This window comes from Toxorhynchites rutilus, chromosome 1 (genome assembly GCF_029784135.1).
Source record: "Toxorhynchites rutilus septentrionalis strain SRP chromosome 1, ASM2978413v1, whole genome shotgun sequence".
Classification (NCBI taxonomy): Eukaryota; Metazoa; Arthropoda; class Insecta; order Diptera; family Culicidae; genus Toxorhynchites; species Toxorhynchites rutilus.
The window spans coordinates 183,839,373-183,862,810 of record NC_073744.1 but is presented as its reverse complement, the minus strand read 5'-3'; the positions used below and the strand labels follow the sequence as shown (position 1 = coordinate 183,862,810).

Sequence of the window (23,438 nt, the reverse complement as noted above, 5' to 3'; positions counted from 1 at the left end):
TTGCAACGCTATATTGGTAAAGAACGAAGCATTATAGGTTCAACAACGTCTAACAAGAACTCTATTGAGAGCATGAGAAATTCAGAAAATCCGATGAAATATTGAATGGTTCAGTGCCCTTCAGGGCCAGGCGAGCTACATTGCACCAAACCCCATTCGTCGAGGCGCCTATATATCTGTTACATAACAATACACAGCGCAACTCAGAGACAGACAGCACTGTTTCGTAGGATGGAAGAAAATCACTTCGAGTCATTCTTCGAATGCCTCAAAATCAACTGCATAGCACCACCCCATTCACCGCGCCAAAATATCCTTGAGCCCGGTTTCACCAACCATCAAAAGGCAAAGAAACTCGAGAACAAAAGTCGACTCTTCTATCCTCACCATCCTTATCCACGGTTGATGATCGTCAGCGTAAACTGTTTAACAATGCATCATCATCATCATCGTTACCCCGCTTCCCATATCGTCTGTCTGAGGCATCTCCCCCTGAGGCATGTATTTGTTGCGTGCGCTGCCTTGGATTGGCGCGTAACAAGTCCTTGCATGTGCAGCAGCATGCTGCCGGTACATGTACCCGCGCAGGCAGCCCGAAGAGAGAGCAAAAGAAGCGCTGAAGAAGGAATCGAAGAACACGAAGAATAATTTCTTGATCCTTCGCGCTACCTTCTTCAGTATATAGAGTGGACGAATTTTTCGGTTATGTCCGTTCGGTTAGGGGTGCCTTATTCTCTCGATTTGACAGATGGCAAGTCAGTTGAAGCAGCCATCCTGCTCAAACAAACGCCTTGTAACGGATCCTTTCGCGCTGTGTGCGTTTGTCGTGTGTATTATGGTGCTACAGGAGAGGCTTTCTACGTAGAACACACAAACAACAATCGCGCGCCCCGACCTAAGGTCCTTGATTAGAAGAGAACAGTTGTTGGTAGCGCTCGCTGTGCGATGGCTGTCTGTTGTTGGTGACGCTGGATAATCTTACTGAACTCCTTCGTTGTTGATATTGTTTGTTTCCTCGTTGTTTTTTGTTTTCTATTGTTTTTGTTGTTGTTGTTATTGTTTGTACTAGTTCTGTTACTGGCGGAGGTGCGTGATAATATGAATAAATCTGTGTTCCTGTTTTTAATAAGTAAAGCAAGTGCTAACAAAATACCCATTTTCTATCCTATTGTTTCAGACTCCAAGCGCAATCGTGAAACGGTGTAGTTGAGTGTCGGAAATAATTGAAACAATCTATATGTGCGTACGCGAATGTGCTTAAGATCCAAGTGAGCGGCGTTGAAAACGGAATATCTCAGGAGCCGACGAATAAATAATCTCAGCTGTCAAGCTGCCACTCAGGGAAGATCGATGCAATATTTGTGGCTAGTCGAGTGGAAAAAATTGTCCAAAAGCAGTTAGCACAAAACACTTTATGTTTATAAGTAAGGAATCAGGCAATAATCGACGGAGGCAGTTTGAACACACGAGACACCGTTTAAGCGGAAGATTCATCAGCTGAGACTATCCCACGAGTAGAGAAGGACCCTGTAAACGTCTTATTGTTAAGCGAAGCGAAAAGTAAGACAAAACAGCGCGAAGGAGGTAGATTTTAGAAGCTTTGGTACAAGCCTGGAACGAAAATGGCTCCAGCGAAACAGAATGAAACGACTGCCCTGCTGCCAACGCTCAGAAAAACCATCACAACGAGGTAATTTTCAATGTTTGAGTATTATATTCTTGCTCTAATACCAAAGCCACTTTGAGTTCTACGATGATAGCGATTAGCATAGTTAAGTGGCTCCCAAAATTTTAACTTTGCAACCCCTAAAAATAATATGGAGGTGGATGCGGCGTTCCATTAAAATGTTTGTTTTCAGTTCTTTTTTTTTTAAATATATTATAATTCAATGACTCATTAAATGTGACTGTTGTACCGATATTTGTTGTTACAAATATCATGAAACGAGGTGGCATTGACAAAATATCGACCTCATATAGATCTCAATGTTCAGTTTGTATCCTATTTGGCTTATGATTCGAAGCAAAGCTGGAAATCCGCGCGCGGTGAACGTAGGATCAAACAGAATAGGGACATTCTATGCCCGTAAGGCGACCATGGCTGGTGACTAATCATTGAACGTCACAACGGAATCTAAAGCTTTTTCATTCTGTATTCCATTGAAAAGATCAGGCACATTCCGTCGATACAATACAGAACTCCAGATTTGATATGATTGACAATTTTGATGAATTGATATTGAAGCCACTGCTTAATTTATAACCTTCAACTAATTGAAACAACTGGAAGACCGGAATTCCTTCTCAATGCAGTAATCATTTGGTAACTGAACCAGAAAGGAAATCTAGTTATCGACATTTGCTTTCTAACTGGACCGGCATGTGAAACGTTAATTCAATTCGAAGGAAATTTTTTTTTCGAAGGAAACTTCGAATTGATTTAACGTTTCACATGCTGGTCTAGTTAACCCTTTCACGATGTTATACGTGAAAGGGTTAACGTTCGCCCAGTTAAAGAGCAGTCCAGTTAAACCAGGTTCAGTTATCGAATGATTACTGTATATGATTATCGATGTATTTCCGGAAGAATACTAGAAGTAAACTCGTTGCAAAATGCAAATAATGAGAACAGTGTCATTATGAAGAGAACCGTTGAACATCATTTATGAGCAACTTGAATCGGCGGCAATATCAAAAAACCATCAAAGCAAAGAATTTTTTTTTCTTAGATTCTCTTTATCGTTTCAAGGTTCACTGCTCATTCTCAAGATACGTTACGAAGAATAGGATAATGTTTCCACTGTGGTGATTTTCAATTACTCTCACTTTCGAGAAGGCCTATTTGCTCTTTACATTTTATTGGACCAGTTAAACGCTGCTTACTGAATTCATGAATTCTAAATACAATGGAATCGTAAAGTTCAACAAGCAGAAAATGCGACTACAATCAATGGTTATATCCGTGAGAAATGTTAATTACAATTGTATTATTGGAACATTGAGGAGTCTTAGCGATCCCAGAACTTTCGAAATAACACATAGGTTCATCGGTTCGTTTCCGTTTGATTTTTGAAATATGGAACGTTGTTCGATTTCCATTTGAGACTTTTGTGCAATATGCATTCCGAATTCGCAGAGCAATCGAGGCAGTCCACCCAGAAAAGTTGTTATTCAGAGTTCCAAGATGAGGTTCATTGTTGATGTATGACTGATCTTGACCAATCTAGCGAAAAGTTATTTATTGAAACTTTCGGTACAAAATGTTTCAAGTCCTATGACCGCTTATCATGAGGAAACGATAGAAGTGGACGCGATGGAATACATTATAATACCATATTACACACAAATCGAGGCCGCTTCAACTGTCATATCATCGAAGGGACTTGCCACAATCACTGCAGAACCACGTTGCAATTAAATTACAATCGCATTTTGTGCCATGGCTTTGCATGGCATTATTATTAATATTCAAATCACTCGTAAATGATTCTCGATCAGTAGGAGATTAAGTCGGTTTTACTATAGTTGATCACTGTCCTTTCCAATCCCGTGGAAAACCTGCTGAATTCTGGAATTATGCTCAGCAACATTTTTGCGAGAGAGATAAAGGCATATTTGTGCGTATCAATCATCGTGAGTTCTTTTCGCCATTTTGGAACAGAACACGCTTATTATCTGATTATTTCAGTTGGAATACATGAAAATATAGATTGTTCCTAATTCATAATCGATGTGATACTTTGTTCCCGCTAGTTTTTCTTGAGCTAGAATAGTAAATGGCGAATATTGGTTGAAATAAATGGGTTATAGGCATTACTGAATGGTGTGATATAAACGGCATGGAAGTTAATGGACGGAAGTGCAATGCCATAACATTCTCCAGGTCTCGTTCACCAATTACTTTCGGCTTCAAAATGGCATCCTTCAGCATCGAACGATAAACGATAAAAGATCTCGGTGTATATCACCGCCAAGGCTTTCTCAATGTTGGGTTTCATTTGTAGGAACACCCTATCTTTCGAAGATGTGTACTGCCTGAAAACGTTGTACTGTTCTATTATTCGCAATATACTAGAGTATGCTGTTCCAGTATGGGCGCCGTTTCATAACGTTCACATCCGGGGAATCGAAAGCGTGCAAAAGTGTTTTATCCGCTACGCTCTTCGACGACTACCGTGGTTCGATCCTCTACACCTGCCTGCCTACGAGGATCGCAGCAGACTCCTTCATCTGCCAACACTAAAAAATAGGAGAATAATCCTTCAGCGGCTGTTAATTTCTGACGTCGTTTCCAACAACATCGACTGTGCCGAACTACTAGGAAAAAATCGATTTCACGTACCATTGAGACCGACACGACGTTTTGAGTTTCTCCGACTATAAACTTACAGGACTCAATATGGACAAAACAACTCACTGGATAAATGTTGCCGTTTATTTGAAATACGTTTTGATCAAGAATTAGTTTATAAGTGTCTGTGCGATGTATTTTTTATAGAAGACTAAATATATTATTATTATTATTATGAATGAACTCGGCGGAAACTTTAAGGTCGTCAGCATACAAGAGTTTGAAGCAGTACAACAGTAGATTAATATCATTGTGATAACCTTATGGAACATTGGAAAAGAGATGATATCGATATCGTGTGTCTGACATAATACGATCGGTGATGTGAGAGCGTTGTCAATTGAGGAAGGAACCGTTGAGTCCAAACTACTGCAATAATGTATTTGTTTGTTGGATTTTTCTGGTATTAATACTATCAATCTCATTGAAGAAAAGCTTAGAGATGACACAAAGACAGTCAACTCTTTTAAAATTCATCGCACATAGTGATGTCTAAATTTTTCATTTATTCGATTATCGATTAATCGTTAGGACATTTTTCAATATTCGATTCATTCGAATAATTGGTTTTCAATATTCGATTAATCGAGCGAATATTTTTCTCTTGTAATAATCACGTATCACGTTGTCATTCTGGTCGCTTGGTCTATCGGGTTGTCGATGTTAGATGGTTGGATGAAAAAATGTTGGACAAAAAAAACTATATAGCCTAATTCTTAACCTAAAAATGCATTAGCCTTGAGAAAAATTCTTTCTTTCATTAATCGCGATTACAGTGGCAATTATTCGATGTATTCATATTTTGATTTTAAATTATTCGATACCAAATTACTCGATTATAATTTCAGATATTCGATTAATTGAATTAATCGAACGATTAACCGACGTCTCTAATCGCACAACTCTTGCAGCATAACTAACATAACTTTTCTGTGGTCGGAGAAGGCGAATAACTTTTTCCACCCATTTTGATAAATTCAACAGAATTGAGCGACTGAACAAAATTCCCAGCGGAAATTCGACAGATGCACTCTGTCGGGTATAGCATTTTTAGATTTGTTCAGTCTACAACAGGCATCTTGTGAGGTTTTGGCGTCTTGCACATGATATGCTTCGACAGATGACAGACAAGATACATTACTAACAACGGTAGAGACTTGATTCCGATTAGGCTTCTCGCTGACAAAAACACAACGGATTTACTGTTTTGGTATTATTCAGCACTAGCTGACCCGGCAAACTTCGTCCCGCCAATTTGCTTTTTGTTATTGTTATTTTGTTTGTAATACCTTCAAACATTCACGTTTTCTTACTAAGCGCAAGTTCATGAGTCCAATCGCAGAACTGTTCATTGATTGATCTTCTAATCGACCCCGTTGAATTAACATTTTACTAAAAAAAGCCAAGTCCTTCTACCAAAACTCATCATTATAATATCAAATTATTTCCAGACACAAATTCTCGTTCAAGATTTTTCAACCACTTGCAAATAACATGTTTCTCCGTTACATGGAATAAATGTTTGATACAGAAAATATGATAGAATTAAGACAGACCCCTCCCTTCTTCTCCCCTTAGAGAAGGGGGAGGAGTGTCTATTCACCATAGAAACGTTTCGTGCCCCCTAAAATCTTCACATGCCAAATTTGGCTCCATTTGCTTGGATTAGTTTTCGAGTTATGCAGAAATTTGTTTTTCATTTGTATGGCAGCATCCCCTTAGAGAGGGGGAGGAGTGTCGAACCACCAGTAGAAACATTTATTGCATCCTAAAACCTCCACATGCCAAATTTGGTTTCGTTTGCTTGATTAGTTCTCGAGTAATGTAGAAATTTGTCTTTCATTTGTATGGCAGTAATCGCTATTTAGAGATTTTTTATGAAAAATATCTAATTTTTAACAAAAAATGGCCGTCGTTTTGGCAATTTTTTGAATTTTCGAAACCCCTTTTGTAACGCTTTAGGTATTGTCCTAATGTTTCAAAATATTCATTGGAATTTGTCCTACGACACCCCGATACCAGCAGGGTACCGATTTACAGACAGCATCTACGCATCCAACTGACAACAGCGTCATAATCATTATTCGTGCACTCAAAAAATGTATAATACATTTTCAAATATACCTTAAACAATAACCAAAATACACGAATACTTCACTTTATTTGTAACATCCGAAAAAAGTCCACGAAAATTCATTATTTTCCGACCTTCCAGACAGCCCCCCCCCCCTTAATAATCGAAATATCTTTCGCAGTACATTCTGAATCTTACCCATGTCCCGTAGCAACTATCATATCTATGATATTCGCAGTGGAATCGCGCTATAGAGGTGAGCCCTCTGGCCGTTAATATTATTTTCACATTTCTTCCCTTATTTGGTGACTTCAAGGATCAGATTGACTGCTCATAACACAGGAACATACACACTTTAGATGGATTGCTCTCTCAAGCGTCATGTGGAGTGTTCCTCGTGCTATTTCTCTGGTTCAGGCCAATCACGAAGAGTAAATACGAATTGTATAGTCTCATACTATAGCACAACACTCAAATTCAGCAAGAAACTCAAACGAAGAAATTATCAAACGGGATCAATCTTCGCTGTAAATGATGTATTAACCCTTTCGCGGACAACAGCGAGTCTCACAAATTGAAAAAAAAAACATTATCCTTCCCTTTGCTAAAGATCTCATACAATCCTATATCAATACACTCTTTTATCACCGTGCAGGTCCAAAGCATCCGCGGTGAATCAGAATCAAAACGGCGAGGATCATCAACCTCTACAACGGGGCAAGCGGAAGGCTGAACACAGCCCAGCTAAGAATGAGCGGGGTGTGAAGCGATCGGCCCTCGGCAATCTGACCAATGCGGTCGTGCTCAACACAGAGTCGGACTCCGATGGGGGTCCTCATATGCTGAAAGGTGGCAAAGGTGTCACCACTGGCACTGCCCTGAGTAAGCAAGCCTCCCAGCTCATCCACCAGTTAACTAGCAATATTGTAAACAATAAGAAGATTGCGCCCAGTAAAACGGTAAGCGATTTATCTCATGATTTATTCTAGAACATAATAACATGCTGGATAGTTTCAGACGGAAGTGTTCACCAAGCCAGACCCCAATGCACCTCGAACGCGTGCCGCTACCAAAATCCTAACCCGTGCTGCCAGTCGTCAGCAGCTAAGTGCAAAGAATGCTCCCAAAAATGTGGTGAATAATCGAACTAATATTCAGGAATCTGCCGGCCATCCGTTGAAGTCGCAAATTTCAAACGTGACCACTACGATTGTGAAGACGAAAGATGCGACCTTCGACGGAGCAAAGCCACAGACGACGGCTGCTGTTGCTGCCGCTCAGCAGGGAAAACCAAAGCGTAGAATATCGAACGAATTTGAAAAGACTGAAGACAGCTTGTACATGTCGGCCTTGGAAGACATTCCGTCTAGTGGGTCGCTTCGATTATCGGAGCACTTTGGGAGTGCTTGCTCTGTGGCGGTGACCCCGGTGAAGGGTAAGAATGCGAAAGATCCGGCAGAGAAGGACACATCGTCCGCGCGAAAGCGAACGCCGGACGGGGTGGAAGATTATGATCTCATGAACTGGAACGATCCGTATCAGGTTTCGCACTATGCGCAGGATATTTTTACCTATCAGCAGGAGCGCGAGTCGCAATTCATCATTCCTGACTATATGGAGAAACAGCCGCACATCAGCAAGTGGATGCGTGCGTTGCTGGTGGACTGGATGGTGGAGATACAGGAGTCGTTTGAGCTGAATCATGAAACGCTCTATTTGGCGGTGAAAATTGTCGATATATATTTGTCACGGGCGGAAATTGAAAAGGAATCGCTGCAACTTCTCGGTGCCGCGGCACTTTTCATTGCCTCCAAGTTTGATGTAAGTTGCTACTATAGAGCGGTTCCATTCGAATTCGATGGTTGATTTTTTTATTTGGTTCAAATTTTGCAGACACATTGTTTGTAACCGAAGAGAACAATTTGTATCATTCCTTTTTTATTTTGACTCTAGCCTTACTTTTGAGGAGGGCCTAAACAAAAATAGCTTGAAAATTAAAAAAAAAAAGACACGAACGGTTGTTCCGATTGATTTGGTGTCTTCCGCAATGTTTTGAGTTATTATTGGGACTATATGGAAAAGGTATGCACTGTTAAAAAAAAAATATTTCGAAAAAAACACATTTTTTTCACTAGCTGACCCGGCGACTTTGTCTCGTTCAAAATTGTTTTTATTATATGAATACTTTCAAACATTCACGTTTTCTTACTAAGCGAACATTTGTGGGTCCAATCGCAGAACTCTTATTGATTGATTCTTCGACCCTTTATAATTTCCTTTTACTATAAATATCGAAGTACTCGTCGTCATAATATAAAATTTTCAGACACAATTCTCGTTCAAGATTCTTCATTCACATGCAAATACAGTCAACTCTCCCTAACTCGATATCCAAATGGACAATCGAGTTAGGGAGGTATCGAGATACAGAACATTTTTTCATAATTTTTTTATGTCATAAATTGTCATATATTAGGGCAAGTGTCCCAATTATGGTATGAATTTGAATTTTTGATTCATTGCCTTAAAGTGAAAAAAAAACATTTCTCATATAAAAAAAAATTCCAGAATCTCTCAGGAGGTGATAGACGGTTATATTTCACGAAAAAAATACTTCATATACAGCCCGTATCAAGAGAGTGTATTGATATAGGATTGTATGAGATCTTCCAGTGACCAGCAACGGTAGTTTATCGCTCCCGTCCATGTTGGTTGTGCTTTAGAGTTGGGAATTCCCAGTTTCTGGAAAGATTCGCAAGCCATATCCCGAAGAATAGGACCTGAGAGAGGTAAATTATTCTCTCTGGCTTGATAACACAAAAAAACAAAATAAAAAAATGCGCAAGTATCATATCCATTGTTGTTTACCATTGACTTGTGGCATGTAGCATGTTGAATGGATGGAATGCCGCCTTTAGCGTTAGCGTTGTCTTAACGTTACTGTGTATATGAATTGCACTTCAGTTGCACGCCTGTTAGTGGTGGTTTAGGCGTGATTATACGTCACTGCTCTTTTAAGAGTATATACAGAAAACGTTAGGATATTGAATTTCAGAGTGGAAAATACGTGAAGATGATATAAAAATGGCCTAGTAGTTAGTATTTATGTGGATGAATATGTGCTTTTGTGTAGATTTTAGGTTGTTTTGTAGTGAAAACAGCAACATATCTCCGGGAGATTGGTTTTAGAAGAGTTTATTCGGTTACCTACTCAGGTTTCCCAAAAATAACGCTTTACAAACGCGATTGAAGTTAGATAAAATTACATGCGATAAACAATAGAATATATAGATGAGCCAATCAATTTTACAGGTTTTCCTTTATAGGATAGCTAAAGATAATCTAGGCGTCAGTGACATATGAGATTTTTGGATTTTCGTTTCGTCGCGTTTACATAACCACATCACTTACCGCAGTGAATCCTGATTATTACCTCTTCTCACTAACAACTATGCCTCCCATGATAATCGCTAGGGAACCACGCTATAGAGGCGACCCTTCTGGCCTTCGGGCGGCGACTATCATATTAACATTCCTTCCCTACCCCTGGTGACTGTAAGGACGAGGCCGGCGTCGTTATTGACCATTTAAAGCTTGAATCTTCGATAATTACACAACAAGGATGATTTGCTAGTCCCAAGCGTCATTCTGTGTGTTCTTTGTGCAATTTGGTTGGTTCAGGTCAATCAAGGAGAGCAACTACGAAGTGTACAGTCTACCGAAGCTCAAGCTCAAGCTCAATAGTGTTGATACCGTACTTTGTGCAATACTGAAATTATTTGCAGCTAGTTAGAGGCGAATGAACTGAAAAGTTTAAAGCCTCTTTAATTCAACAACATCACACATTTGCAGCTTCAGACCCCTTCCGTCCATACTTTTCGACCTGCTCGATGATGCTCAAACGTTGCGCAATGGTCAGCGTTTCGATTGTTCGCTTGAATGGTTTCTCGTGTTTCCCATACTTGAAAGAAATTTTTTGATGACAGGAACACTCCGTTTGCACTTCCAAAACAATTGAAATCAGAGGTAATAACGCACAAAAACATGTACGCGAAAATCAATCGAGTTAGGGAAGGGAAAAATCCATGGGAAAATGAATCAAAACACATCGAGTAAGGGAGGTATCGAGTTATGGAGAGAAGAATGCTTGTAAAATCGAAGGTGTCATGAAATTCATCGAGTTATGGAAAATATCGAGATACATCGTTTCTTAGTTATATTTTTTTGCAAATTTTCACCCAATCTTTGCTTATGCGCTTCTCAAAAATTAGGCTAGAGTCAAAATGACGAAATAAGAAAATACAAAAATGAAAATTTATGAAAAAATCGTCATTTACGGTAAAACAGCTATATATTTTATTCCAACGTGTCGTGATTTAGAAAGCTCATCTCACATCTCTCACCTACAGGAGCGTGTTCCGCCAACGGTGGACGATTTCCATTACATCTGTGACGGAGCCTATCTGCGGCGCGAGATGATACTTATGGAAATCAAGGTTTTCAAGACCATCGGGTACGACCTGGGAATTCCACTGTCCTACAGATTTCTGCGACGATACGCCCGCGTTAATCGCATCGACATGCCGGTGCTGACCCTGGCGCGGTACATTCTGGAGTTTAGCCTAATGGACTACGCCACTATTCAGCTGCGGGATTCAAAGCTGGCGTGCGCGGCTCTGTTCATCGCTATGCGCATGAACAATATGCCAGGCTGGAATAAAACGTTGGAGTTTTACTCGGGTTAGTTCCCCACGGACATGTGATGCATTCTTTTTTCACTCTATAGATTGTTTTTTTCCTCCCAAAACAGGCTTCAAAATCGAAGACTTCGCTGAGATCGCCATCCTGCTGAACAACATCATGACACGCAAACCGAAAGAATCGCTCAACACCATCCGCCATAAGTATTCACACGAGCTGTTCTTCGAGTCGGCCAAGAAACCGTTCATTACCGATCTGAGCAAACTTTTTGACACAACTGGCTTCCAGTTTTCCTCGATCCAAGCGTCGACAGGTTCTGCAACTGCACCTGCAATTTGCACTAGATCACAATCGGCGACCTCTGGTGGTGCCACGACGACGACAACGACAACAACTGTTTGAGAAAGGACGAATTCTAGAGACAGAAGACTGAAACAGAGATAACATGAAGCATTAGACCAGGGAGCAATGAACTGATGTTCCAGTCTTTTTAACCACTCTCCAGTCCAATCAGAAAAGTGTTACACTGGCGGTCTGTAGGTGTGATGTCAACTGCCAGATCTTTTATCGTCGTATCGCCAATGCGACACGTGGTGCCATACCCGCAAAAAGGTTCAACCATTAGAATCGATTCTATAATTTTTAACTAATTTTCTATTGACGGGAGCCACGTTCAGTTCGATGCATGTTGTGTTAGCAAAGAAAGGAAAAAGCAAAACAATATATATTTTATAAGTACGATTTTTTATATGTGGAAAATAATTCAAATGTCGCCGGGATTGATTTTTTGGTTTGTTTTTTTACTTCATGCTTTAGTTTAATAACTTCTGTTTATTTCATCCATGATTTTACTGCCAAATGCATAAGAGAAAGTATTCCGACAGCGTCTCCTTTTCTGGCTTTTGTTCGATATGTTTGTTTTGTTTAGAACAATGGTGTACTGCTCACCGCTGTCACTGCGACGGTACGAACCAGTACTTTGGCACACAAGTAAACAAATAGAGGCGTACACAAAATCACTGTTCTTTGAAATTTAAACCAGACCTATTTATTCGCTGAGGTTCAACCATTTACAAGGATCGGAACAAAGGTGGAACAGCGATCCACTTGTTAATCTGTGAGTTTGTTCATATGCTCTTGGCCGTGGTAGTTAGAAAAATTATTCAATATTATAACTGGAGTCTTAATTGGTCCAGGAACTGAGGCAGAAACTATCGGAGGGCATTGTAGAGGTGTTGCTCACGCTGTAAGCGAATGATCCTGCTTTTGTGTATATTACGTAGTTAGTATGCTTGGCACCCAATAAAGAGACATGGCGTACAAATAATTGCATGCGTGTTGTTAGTTTCTTCTGATATCAACAAACTTAATGTGATATCGATTTCATCCCCGTTATCCCAAGTATGAGAATCTGAAAAATGTTCGGAAGCTAGTACTCATAACCTATATGCATTAACTAACTTAAAAATTTCGAAGATTATCTATGATTTTGGTCCAATCGCGTGTTAAAACCATTGTAAATATATAAAAATCTAACTTTCTTACCATTTATTGACATCATCCAATGGTTAAAATGAATTTAAATATAAATTGATCAAAATAACCACGGCTGAATCTCGCTTCAGTGTGTAGAATAAACAAACATCATCACTTTTGTGGTTCTGAGTAGTGATCCCCGATAATCGTTCGATTAATCGATTAATCGAATACTTCCTACAGAAATCGATTATTGAACGAATACTGCACAACCAATAATCGAAGCGAACGAATAATTTACGTCGATTAATCGATCCAAACGCTGAGAGAAAAAAACGTACGGCCGTTGCAGTTTTAAGTGCGATTCACATACAACATACACGTCACGTTCACGTCCCGTCACGTCACGGTACGTCAATGATTCTACCATGCAATTCTCATGAAAACATTCACATACACCAGCAACGTAACGACCCGTCAGCATACGTTCAACGAAAACGACCGGCAGGGTTTATAGAAAAGAATAATTGACGGAGACGGACGGCTCGTTTGGTTTTTGTCTGGGCTTTGTGTCTCGGCTTTTGTTTTGTTTTGATTGTAAAGTAATTTACATCTACATCGACGTTAAGCTAATTGAACAGATCTGTGATGCAACACGTTTAATTAGACATTTTTACCTCTAGTTGGACATTTTTGTAAACATTGAGTCCGGGGCCCAAATTATGGCCCCACATTGAAAGTCGCCACCAGTCACAAAGGTCCAATTACTGGTCAAAACCGACTCCAATGCGACACTGAGTGGTGCCTCAGCATATCGCTTTATAAGTAAGTTAATACTTTTACAGAAGGTTTATTTTAAAAAAATATTTTTTTGACACCAACGTGTCTTTATTCACTCTTGCTAAATAACTGAACATAGAATTTTAGGATACTGCTATATATAATCTCGCTGTGCCCTGATTCTAGTCTTATCGCTAAATACTGCATTATGGCAAATAATGGAAATGTTTGTTTATTTGGATCTTGGGTCGTGAGATTGTTTATGATGTGATGTGGCTGAGTGGTCCGATGTCTGGAGTTTGTTGATAATGAATTATCGCTTCGCGGGTGGTCCGTTGCTGGCCAGATGGTTGGTGACTTAACTAGTAACTTACTGTACTTTTTATGCCAACATATCTCTTAGTTCCAAATTTCGGAGTGAAAATCATTCGCGACTAGTTGAAAGAATTATTCTATTTATTATTATTATTGCATAAGGGTCGGACTACGGGGTATAAGCATTTAAATAATTGAATTTTGAAAAATTCAATGAGAATCATTCATTGAATTTTTCAAAATTTAGAACTGATTCTAGGCATGCTGATTTGAAAGAGGGCATTGCAATTTAAAATTGTTGTAGGTGGCGACACCATGAATAAAATTAAATAAATCATTCGTTTAGCATTTGACGTGACGGTGCTGGTGGAAGCATTGACTGCATGTGTGAATTGGTGGAGACGTTGACGGAACGTAGACGTTCTTCTCCGTAACGTGCTATGTGAATCGCACATCATCCTGAAAATCAATCATTATCTTTGACGCTCCCTTTAGTTCATAAACGAAGCTCAATGCCGTCAACGCGAATTGGGCATTCTTTACGACTTTAGGGGAGCGTAAAGGATTTCAGGTGGAATCAACATATTTTTGATTCCATATGGCTTTCTAGCAAATGAGAAATATTAGTCTGACGGATTATTTCTCTCAGTATTGCGATTAATCGATTAATCGATTATTTGGGTTGATTAATCGTATCGAATAACGAACTGCTGAAAACTATTCGATTAGCTGATGAACGATTAATTTCAAAAATCGGGGATCACTAGTTCTGAGATCTAATATAGGTGTCAAATGAGCTGAAACAGCTTTGCGTAGATTCGTCAAATGGATCCGTGTCAAAATTTGACAGCAATCGGTCGATTGGTTCGTGTGTTACATTACATTGAGAGTGAAGCAACTTTTGTTATTGTGAAAAAAATTGAAAAATCACAAATCAATTAAAACGATGGCAAAATTGCATGAATTGGGCTTCGAAAGCTTCCGCATCCACCGTATTCTCCAGCTCTGCCCCCCAGCGACTATTTTCTGTTCGCAGACCTGAAGAAATTGCTCGCTGGCAAGAAATTGAGAACGACGATGAAGTGATTACCAAAATTGAGGCCTATTTTGGAAAAACCTAAAGTATACTATAAAAATGGTATCGAAAAGTTGCAAGATCGCTATGATCGCTGTATCGCCCTCGAAGGCAATTATGTTGACTAATAAAATTGAATTTTGCAAAAAAAATAGTTTTACTGTGTTACCTTATAAACTTTTCAGCCGAACTGTTATATACATCGCCTTCTTACAGCTCATGGACCAAAATATTATTCAAATGGTCAAGTCGATCAAGTCCAACTAAAAGCAAAAGCTAATGTGTGAGCAAAAGCTTGGCATACAAGAACCAAGGATAGTTCGATGACATGGTTACGCGAATCAACATTGGGCATGTTATGTTTTAGGTTGGCTTGGAACGAGGTACCGACTGATTCCATTGTCAAGTCATGGAAAATGCTGATATCCCGTTGTCGGTTGTAAAAGAATGCATACATTGGATTCTGAAGGAATTGATTGACCAGGACAATACATATATCTACGATGAAGAAATTCCGTTTTAGACTGCCGAGGGTGCGAATGAATCATCATATTTGGAATTACATTAGGTTGATGAAGATGAAGAGTCTGAAAATTGGCATTCAAATGGAACAGCCTTATGTGGAATCGAAAAAGTTATTACTTGGGCTGAGGAAAACGGATTGCCAATGGAAAGACAATTGCTGCTGCGAGGATAATAGAGATGGGCAAAACAGTTCACTTTGATGAACGGTTCAGTCACAAACCGTTCATCTAAGTGAATCAGTTTTTTTTGAACAGTTCTTTCGCTCTTTCGTTCAGCGGTATTCAGAACAACATAAAATATTAGCTGGAACCCAACATCTATAGACAGCTATTCATATATATCGTTGGATTGGATAGTGTACGTATGGGATTTATATTTTTGAAATTTAGTGGGGAAAGATATGGTGCTTCTTCTTTAAAAGTCGCAAACTGTATGTGAATAAATATGTTTATCGAACGACAAAAGTATAAGTAATAATTTATTGCGAACAAAATATGTGCAATTTTTCATATTTTCTGTATGGACAACACACAGATTCCATGTAAGATCATATTTCATTCAGAGGAAAAATTCAGCAACTATTTCTACTAACAAAAGATGCACACAGATTCCATGTAAGATCATATTTTATTCAGAGGAAAAATTCAGCAACTATTTCTACTAACAATCAATTAATAAACAATCACGATAACACGTACACGCAATAGGCCAAACAATGGATTGAAAACGCAACGAAAAAACTTTCTTCTCAACTTGCCCTCACTATGAGATTTTATGTTTACCTAATTCTTGAATCGCCCCAGCTTCCCCTAGATTTTTTTCTGATAATCAGGAAGTATATGAATGTTTCGCGGAATTGAAGAAAATACATGAAATTGAAAATATACAGCTTCGTCTTTAAAACTACGAAAATCTAATTTAATTTTTAACCCAAAATTGAGTATACATCAACAAAATAAACCTTGGGTTACATGCATTTTGCTCGTAAATAACAATATCGTTTTATTTTTCTTACAAGCATTCTCGTTCTATTTATCCATTCCGTCCAGCGCAAATCAGTTCAGCTGCACTCTTTCATTCGCAAACAATTTGCCCGCAAACACTTCGTTCTCGAACAGTTCGTTCTCAAACAGTTCACTCCCAATCAGTTCTTTCCCATACAGTTCACTCGCAAACAGTTCGTTCACAAACAGTTCACTCTCAATCAGTTCACTCTCAAACAGTTCACTCACAAACCGTTCTTTCGGAATCAGTTCGTTCACAAACCGTTCGCTCGCAATCAGTTCGTGGGGAGAAGTACCGTGGAAGCTAGCCATTGTAGTAGTATAGGTAAACCCTCGTGTAAAAATGGGGTAATAGTGTTTGTGAGAGAAGAGCAAAGCACACGTAGATAGATCAATTCACTTATCAGACTGTGTGGCGCTTCATTGACACGAGTCTTTGAATACATTTGAAAAAAAAAAAACAAATAACAATTCAATACTAAAGTAAAATGTATGAACGATATGTTCCGATGAACAATTGCAAATATAAATATATATAGAAGGTGCATTTGCATATGATTCTGATTATACGCGAGCGTAACATGAGCAAATTTATAACACATGCGAATTGGGGCTCTTTTGGTATTAACAAGTTCTTCCGCATAATAACTCGATGTTGATAATTCCTTAATATTTTCCTTCGTTGATCGTATTGTTTTCACATATTCACGTTGGAAAGCCTTAACCCTTCTCTTCGTTGGCCGAGGCATTTAGATTGAATTTAATACTTTTCCGTTTACTGTTTTTGAAAGCATAGGCAGCCGTGGCAGTGTTCCGAGCTCTGTAATACAATTTTCTTACCCAATGTTAAAGTTGCTAAAACTTACATTATAGACCCATTAAACGTAAAAATAATAATTGTATTGATATCAACACAATTTTATTCTATTGATTTTCATGACATGGGACGCTATGACTCCGGAATAACATTTTATTGAGTGGTTTTTATAGCTGTTTCGATGATGTTGTTTGGCATCAGTGTCGAAAAAATAACGATGCTTCCACCAATACAAACAAAACCATTGCTGAAGATTGAAAAACGAAAATTTAACTTTCAGAGCACTTGCTCGAGTTTTCCGACGTTCTTCACTATACGGTGCGAAAGCAGATGAAAATTTAATATCTTGTGAGTAATCGATTAAAGTTTGGTTGATATTACTTGATGGGAAGTGTGCAAAAACGATCATTTTCTTCGCACTGTTTCGCAAAATTATTGATTTTCTGGCGAGGGGTGAGGGAGGTAGATGAAAGAAATGAGCGCCATTGTAGCAGCCATTTGTGGCTAGCTTCCACCTTCACCTTAAAATAATGTAACTTTGTTTGTTTCTATGAACGAAAATGCCACGTGGTATTTTCACTCCCCCACGCCACGACGTGATTTCACAAATATTCACTCCATGCTATAAAATTAACCTCATATTCAGCGAGAGCTCTACAAGAATGTGCGTTTTTAATTGATAAATTACTTCCTGAAAATAGCATTTATACATGGATGCGGAGGGCAATCAAAGATAAACACAACGACTGACGTCACTATTTGCGAAATAGTTATGGCAGCGCATGCTATGTCGCTCGAAACTCGACCATTCTCATTACCTTTTTTCCAGGACATTGATATTTTATCAAAACCGAGTCAATATGGGTATCAAATGAGAGGGCCTAACTAGGAGAATACAGTTATTTATGACAAATGCAGATCCAAAATGACCGCCATCACAAAATGGCGACATTTTTTTATTCATCAGTATGTAATAATACTGATAATATTCATCAAACGAAAGGGCCTAACTAGTAGAACATAGTTATTTGTGAAAAATGCAAAATGGCGATATGTTTTTTTTCAAAACCTTGTCAATATGGATATCAATCAAATCAGCCGACTGCTGACCGACGATTTTTTAAAACTTGGTACAAATGATGGGAACTACCTAATCAGACATCTGGATTTTGAGTTACAATTTTTTTACACAAGAATCAATGATTTTGATAACCCCCTTTTAAACAATCAGTCGTAATTTAAATTGGACACATGATAATGAAAATTGTGATTTTGGGTAGCTTCCAAGTTTCAATAAAAAATATGGGAGTCGCGTCAAAATATGCTGTTTTTCGGGTGATTTAGGGTGGAATTGCTCTAAATGGGTATCAAATTCAATATCCCCTACTTTTTGATTATTTGCTCTTAATTTTAGTGTATTTTTTTTAAGTTGTCATTATAATTATGCGTATTCCACAATATCAAAAATCCAGTCGGTACTACTTCCCCTGCTTTCAGATTTACTATTACGCCGTCGGTGAACATTTTGAGGATGAAAAAGAACATGTGCGTCAAAGAAAACAGTTTTTGGAATAAACAGGGACCTATCCGAGTTACGCAATTATTCTCATTCTTAGAAAAATAAATTTGCAACCGGCACTTCTTTTAGCTTTTTATCTACCAAACACAAAGAACAATGAAAACGAATCATGTGAAAAGTCGAAGTTGCCAAATGTGATATGATTTATGATGACGCTGATTTTGCTTGTATGCTGCACTCGATATTTTAGGTAAACCAACAGGGGGTATCACCGATGGGACTTGTCATTGAACTTTAGTATTGACCGCTTTTTTGCACCGACAATTCTCTTGGAAAATGAACGGTGTGCCTTCGTTAGCTGTGTCCGCTTCCATTTCGTCAACTGGAAACATGGAGAAGATATTCACCCCTATTCTGTATTTCAACCGATTCGAAATATTTCGAACGACTTGATAAAATTCCATTCTGTGTTTCGTTTGGGTTGTTTTTGCATTCCGTTCGATCTGTTTCTCTTCGAACATTAAATGGACAAAACGTTCGAAATAGGAAATGCGAAATTGTAACTCGAACGAAATAACGGTTTCGAACGAAATGGAAATCCGTCGGAATACAGAATAGGGCTGATTGTGTGTGGAGATTGGTCTCTGTTGGGCTAGTGGAGTAGCGCTCTTCAAATTTTCCACAAAAGTGCGCTTCGACCGTTCCTTTAAAGAGCGCTTTTGTTTTCCCAGCGACTCTTGTAAGTTTCACAAGCTCAGAGCATGTGTGGAGTACCACACGTGGAGCAATATGGACACTTATGGTCAGTCGCACTGCAGGATTTCCCCTCATGTTGCTCTCCGCAAGTGGCACAGTGCTCCTTGTTGGCGCAATAAGCTGCTGTGTGACCAACTGACTTACATTTTCGGTAAATCATGGACTTTGGCACGAAGAATAACGTAATCAGGGAGAGCGGCACCAGCAAAGGTGACTTGAAACAAGTCGGACGGCGTTGGTGACAGTCCAATATTTCTACTTCTACTACTCCTTTTTCTATTTGTTCTCTCTTTAGACTCGTTCAGTTTGTTTAGACTCGTTGCAGTTATCAAATTCCTGGTTGAGCAAATGAGAGGGAGTCTGAAATCTCCATGCCTAGAACTCCCCGCCCCACTCCGGCATTCTCAGAACGAACGATTTTTACGTATACAATAATTTTTATCTTACGAGTGTAATTCACAACTCGATGGAGAGGGGAAAAAATAACTTCGATGCAAATGCTTGTAACGGAGAAGTAACAGAGCACATCACAGCTTCTTTAGGTTTTTGGCGAGGAATGTGGTGTTTATTGAAGTATTTCATTTTATTGAGGACATGTTTCTAATTTTTACTTTAATTAATCGACATATCCATCAATCAGAGTACAGAGTTCCCACTGAGTTGAAGAAGCTCGGAAATAGCAATTTGGCTCATATGAAGAGTCCGAACCACAAATAAATACTTTTAGTAAACAAGTGAAACAGTTAAAATAGTACATTAATATGAAATAACACTTTATTGGAACATAAATGAGAGTACTGTGAAACCAAAGCGTGGGAATACTAACTCCACCAATCAAAGTGGATTTAGTATCGCCGAATCAGTGCTGGCACTGGCGGCGTCTTGTGGGATTTCTTCCGGCTGTTTGGGGATCAGTAACACCAGCTGTCTCAGTGCTGGTGCCCATTGTACGCAAGCACTACCGTGCTCGACAATAAGGGACCGATGGATCTCGTTCGCCTCAGTCGCTCGTCCTTCGGTAAGCTCTAGCAATAAGCAAAAATAAGCCCTTGTTTTATTCAAATTAAATTCATATTACCTTTCGCCAAACGATACAACTTTTTGCCTAATGCCTCTCGAATTTTTCCATCGGCCCAGCTTCGCTGGATGACGTCTAGTCGTTTCTGAATCTCTGCCTGCTTGGAACTCTCCAGTTTCAACGTAAAATCCCCGAGAGTTGTTCCAACAAAGTTCATCATATCTTTATCCTCCGGATATGCCAGTAATTCAGACTGGTTAGAAGTTACGCTTGTTCTGCGAAATTCATTTGACTTCGGAGGAGTTCCTACGACCATGGGTGATGCAGATCGCCCAGCGACACTAACACCGGGTGGGGTAGAACTAAGCACTCCGATAGGGGCAGTAGGTACGACTTTCGGCAGTGTACCGTCCGGCAGTAATGGGTGACTCGGTTGAGTTTGCTTCGACATTGGAAATGCAACCCGTTTGTTCAGGTTGAGCTTGGTGGGGTGACCCAGTGTCCCACCTGGACTGTTGTAGCTTAGCTTCGGGGGATCATTCCAGCCGGGATCATGTGCTGTAAGAGGAAAAATCGCCGATTAGCGTTACTGCTTGTGTTTCTGAAAGCTTCCAGAAAATTCACATTTGGTAGCACTGCGATAGTTCTCATCGGTCATTGTTTTGAAAATAACACTTATTAATATCACAGAATAGTTCAACAGTTATCGAGATGGAACGAAATGAATCAAGTGTGAAACTCTTCGCACGGTTTTTCTATTCGGGATGTGTTGGACGTAAACAATGATGTGTCATCAGCAACGCTCCTAGTGGGAAAAATTGTAACGAGTTGAAACGAAATCTGATCATTTTGTGTCTTTGCTAAAATGCCTGCCTGTTTCGCTCAGTTTGAAGAGGTCGTAGTCATCAAATCAATGGTATGATATTTATTGTATTTTTAAACCGCACCGGAGCAACAACAGAAATATTCGGCTACGAGTGGCCAAAGCCATCATCAGCAGCCGCCTCACCTATGGCCTTGAACTGACGTGTTTGGCTGGAGACAAGCTCCCAAAATCTCTGGCACCGATCTACAACAAAGCACTACGGACTGTCTCCGGTCTTCTGCCATCAACACCAGCTGCCTCTGTCTGCGCCGAAATTGGAGAACCTCCTTTCGATCTAATCATAGACTCGGCGATCGTAGCCAGGACTGCCAGTTTCTTGTCGAAAACCAGCGGTAGAGGGGAGACCCACCTGACCGCCCTTAGCAACACGATCCTGCAGCGGGTGGCGCACGCCAACCTCCCCCCCAGTGGCAAAACAATCCTGGTTTGGTGCGAACGACTGGAGGTTCCCAACTGTTCTCGTCGAGAACGGTATTAGGGACAACTTTCGAGCCAGGGCGAGCTCGATCGGTCTGCTAGAATATTTCAAGGCCATCATAGCAGAAAAATACCGTCTCCACGAGATCAGATACTCGGACGGCTCAAAAGGACCATCGGGAGTTGGATTTGGGGTAAGCGATAATAATAATAGTCTGATTTCCAGCAAGAAACTCGCGGACATCTGCCAGGTCTTCTCGGCCGAAGTGGCCGGCATCTTCGAGGTAACTACAACTTCATCTTCCAAGCCGTTGTTGGTCGTCTCCGATTCGGCAAGCGCCATTGATGCCATCGGTGCGACCAGGTCCAAACATCCATGGGTACAGGCCATCAGGAAGAACATATTGCCCGACACTGTGCTCATGTGGGTCTCCGGACACAACGGCATCGCAGGGAATGAAGCGGCCGACCAGTTTGCCGGAATCGGTCACACCAGACCGTTCTTCACTCGGGATGTGCCGCTTGACGATGTGAAGTTGTGGATCACCAACTCTTTCCGCACCTTTTGGACCGAAAGGTGGTTTGCAGAGAGGGGGTAGTTCCTCAGAAAAGTCAAGGGCACGATTGTCAGGTTTGACGATGTTAAAGGAATGAGAGAACAACGAATCCTGTCCAGGTTGAGGACCGGTCACTGCTCGGTCTCACACGGATTCAATAGAGGACCCTTCCATCTACTCTGCGACCTCTGCCAAATCCACAACTCCGTCGAGCACTTCTTGTGTGGTTGCCCGAAATTCGATGATCTGCGAAACCTGCATGGAATCAGCGGGAGTGTAAGAGACATCTTGAAGGACGATCCAGCAAGAGTAGCAGCGCTTGTCTGCTACCTAAAAGATGCCGAACTATTTTTTAAGATCTAGCGTCTGAACAATGGATCAGTCAAGAAGATTCTTGTTCCTTCCCCTCCACGATGAAGGGGATTAAGAACACGTCGGCATCTTCAACGGCACGGCTTCCTCTCCACTGGCCCGGAGCCATGGTCTGAGGACACCCATGCCATCTGGTCCAACAAGCAAACAGCAAGTTCTTTGTTAAGTCATGTCTCGCAAAAGGATTTATATGTGTTTAATTTTTACGTCCAATTTTTATGTGATAATTTTATGTGCAATCTGTTCCCAACGAAACCTTGCGGCAATGCCGTCGATAAAGAGGCGAACCAGCCCAGGAGGCTGAAAACCTCTCAAATAAAGAATAAAAAAAATTGTATTTTTTGTTCTCATGATAACATAAACAAATAAAATGTAGTCGACACAGCAATACGTTTTATGAAACATGGTGGAAGTACAAATTGAAAAATGAAAATCAGAATTTAGAATTCTCATTCTAATATCTCATTAGCTTTTAAATTATATAAAATGCCTCATTAAAGACAACAAAAAAATATTCTTTGACTTCCAATTGTTTGTGTGTTCGTGCTCACAGCAGGGGACAATAATTTCAAGCAAAAAAGTGGGACCGATTCGAAATTGCTTTTATGTAAACAGTGAACTTTTTTACACTCTAAAAATTGAACCAACATGCACCGACAACTGCATGATATTGTCAATTTATGCGAGATGCCTCAAAACAGCTGGGAGTAAATATTGTTTATATACAGTAAGTTACATTTAATGCGACGTTTAAATTATTGGACAGACCTGTAATGTGACACTTTTAATTGGACA

The 23,438-nt window shown here is 39.8% G+C and overlaps 2 protein-coding genes across 8 annotated transcripts in view; one reads left to right on the top strand and one right to left on the bottom strand.

Moving 5' to 3' along the window:
- Window positions 1-12,453, top strand: part of LOC129779187 (G2/mitotic-specific cyclin-B3) — a 35,730-nt gene extending 23,277 nt beyond the window's left edge. For 5 of the 7 annotated variants that reach the window (XM_055786523.1, XM_055786499.1, XM_055786516.1 and 2 more), the window contains exons 2-6: window positions 1,178-1,690; window positions 7,081-7,384; window positions 7,437-8,246; window positions 10,835-11,165; window positions 11,236-12,453. In XM_055786523.1, the coding sequence (XP_055642498.1) occupies window positions 1,623-1,690; window positions 7,081-7,384; window positions 7,437-8,246; window positions 10,835-11,165; window positions 11,236-11,528 (1,806 nt within the window). In that variant the 5' untranslated portion in view covers window positions 1,178-1,622 and the 3' untranslated portion in view covers window positions 11,529-12,453. Of the gene's footprint in view, window positions 1-915; window positions 1,087-1,177; window positions 1,691-7,080; window positions 7,385-7,436; window positions 8,247-10,834; window positions 11,166-11,235 lie in introns of those variants that run through there. The other 2 variants (XM_055786508.1, XM_055786541.1) reach the window with 2 other exon arrangements.
- A 7,692-nt stretch (window positions 12,454-20,145) lies between these two features.
- LOC129762297 (steroid receptor RNA activator 1-like) lies at window positions 20,146-21,180 on the bottom strand. Its single transcript, XM_055760441.1, has 3 exons — window positions 21,036-21,180; window positions 20,472-20,969; window positions 20,146-20,418 (listed from the first exon to the last, which is right to left on the bottom strand). The coding sequence occupies exons 1-3, from the start codon at window positions 21,067-21,069 to the stop codon at window positions 20,228-20,230; spliced, it is 723 nt and encodes a 240-aa protein (XP_055616416.1). The 5' UTR covers window positions 21,070-21,180; the 3' UTR covers window positions 20,146-20,227.
- Window positions 21,181-23,438: the final 2,258 nt, after the last annotated feature.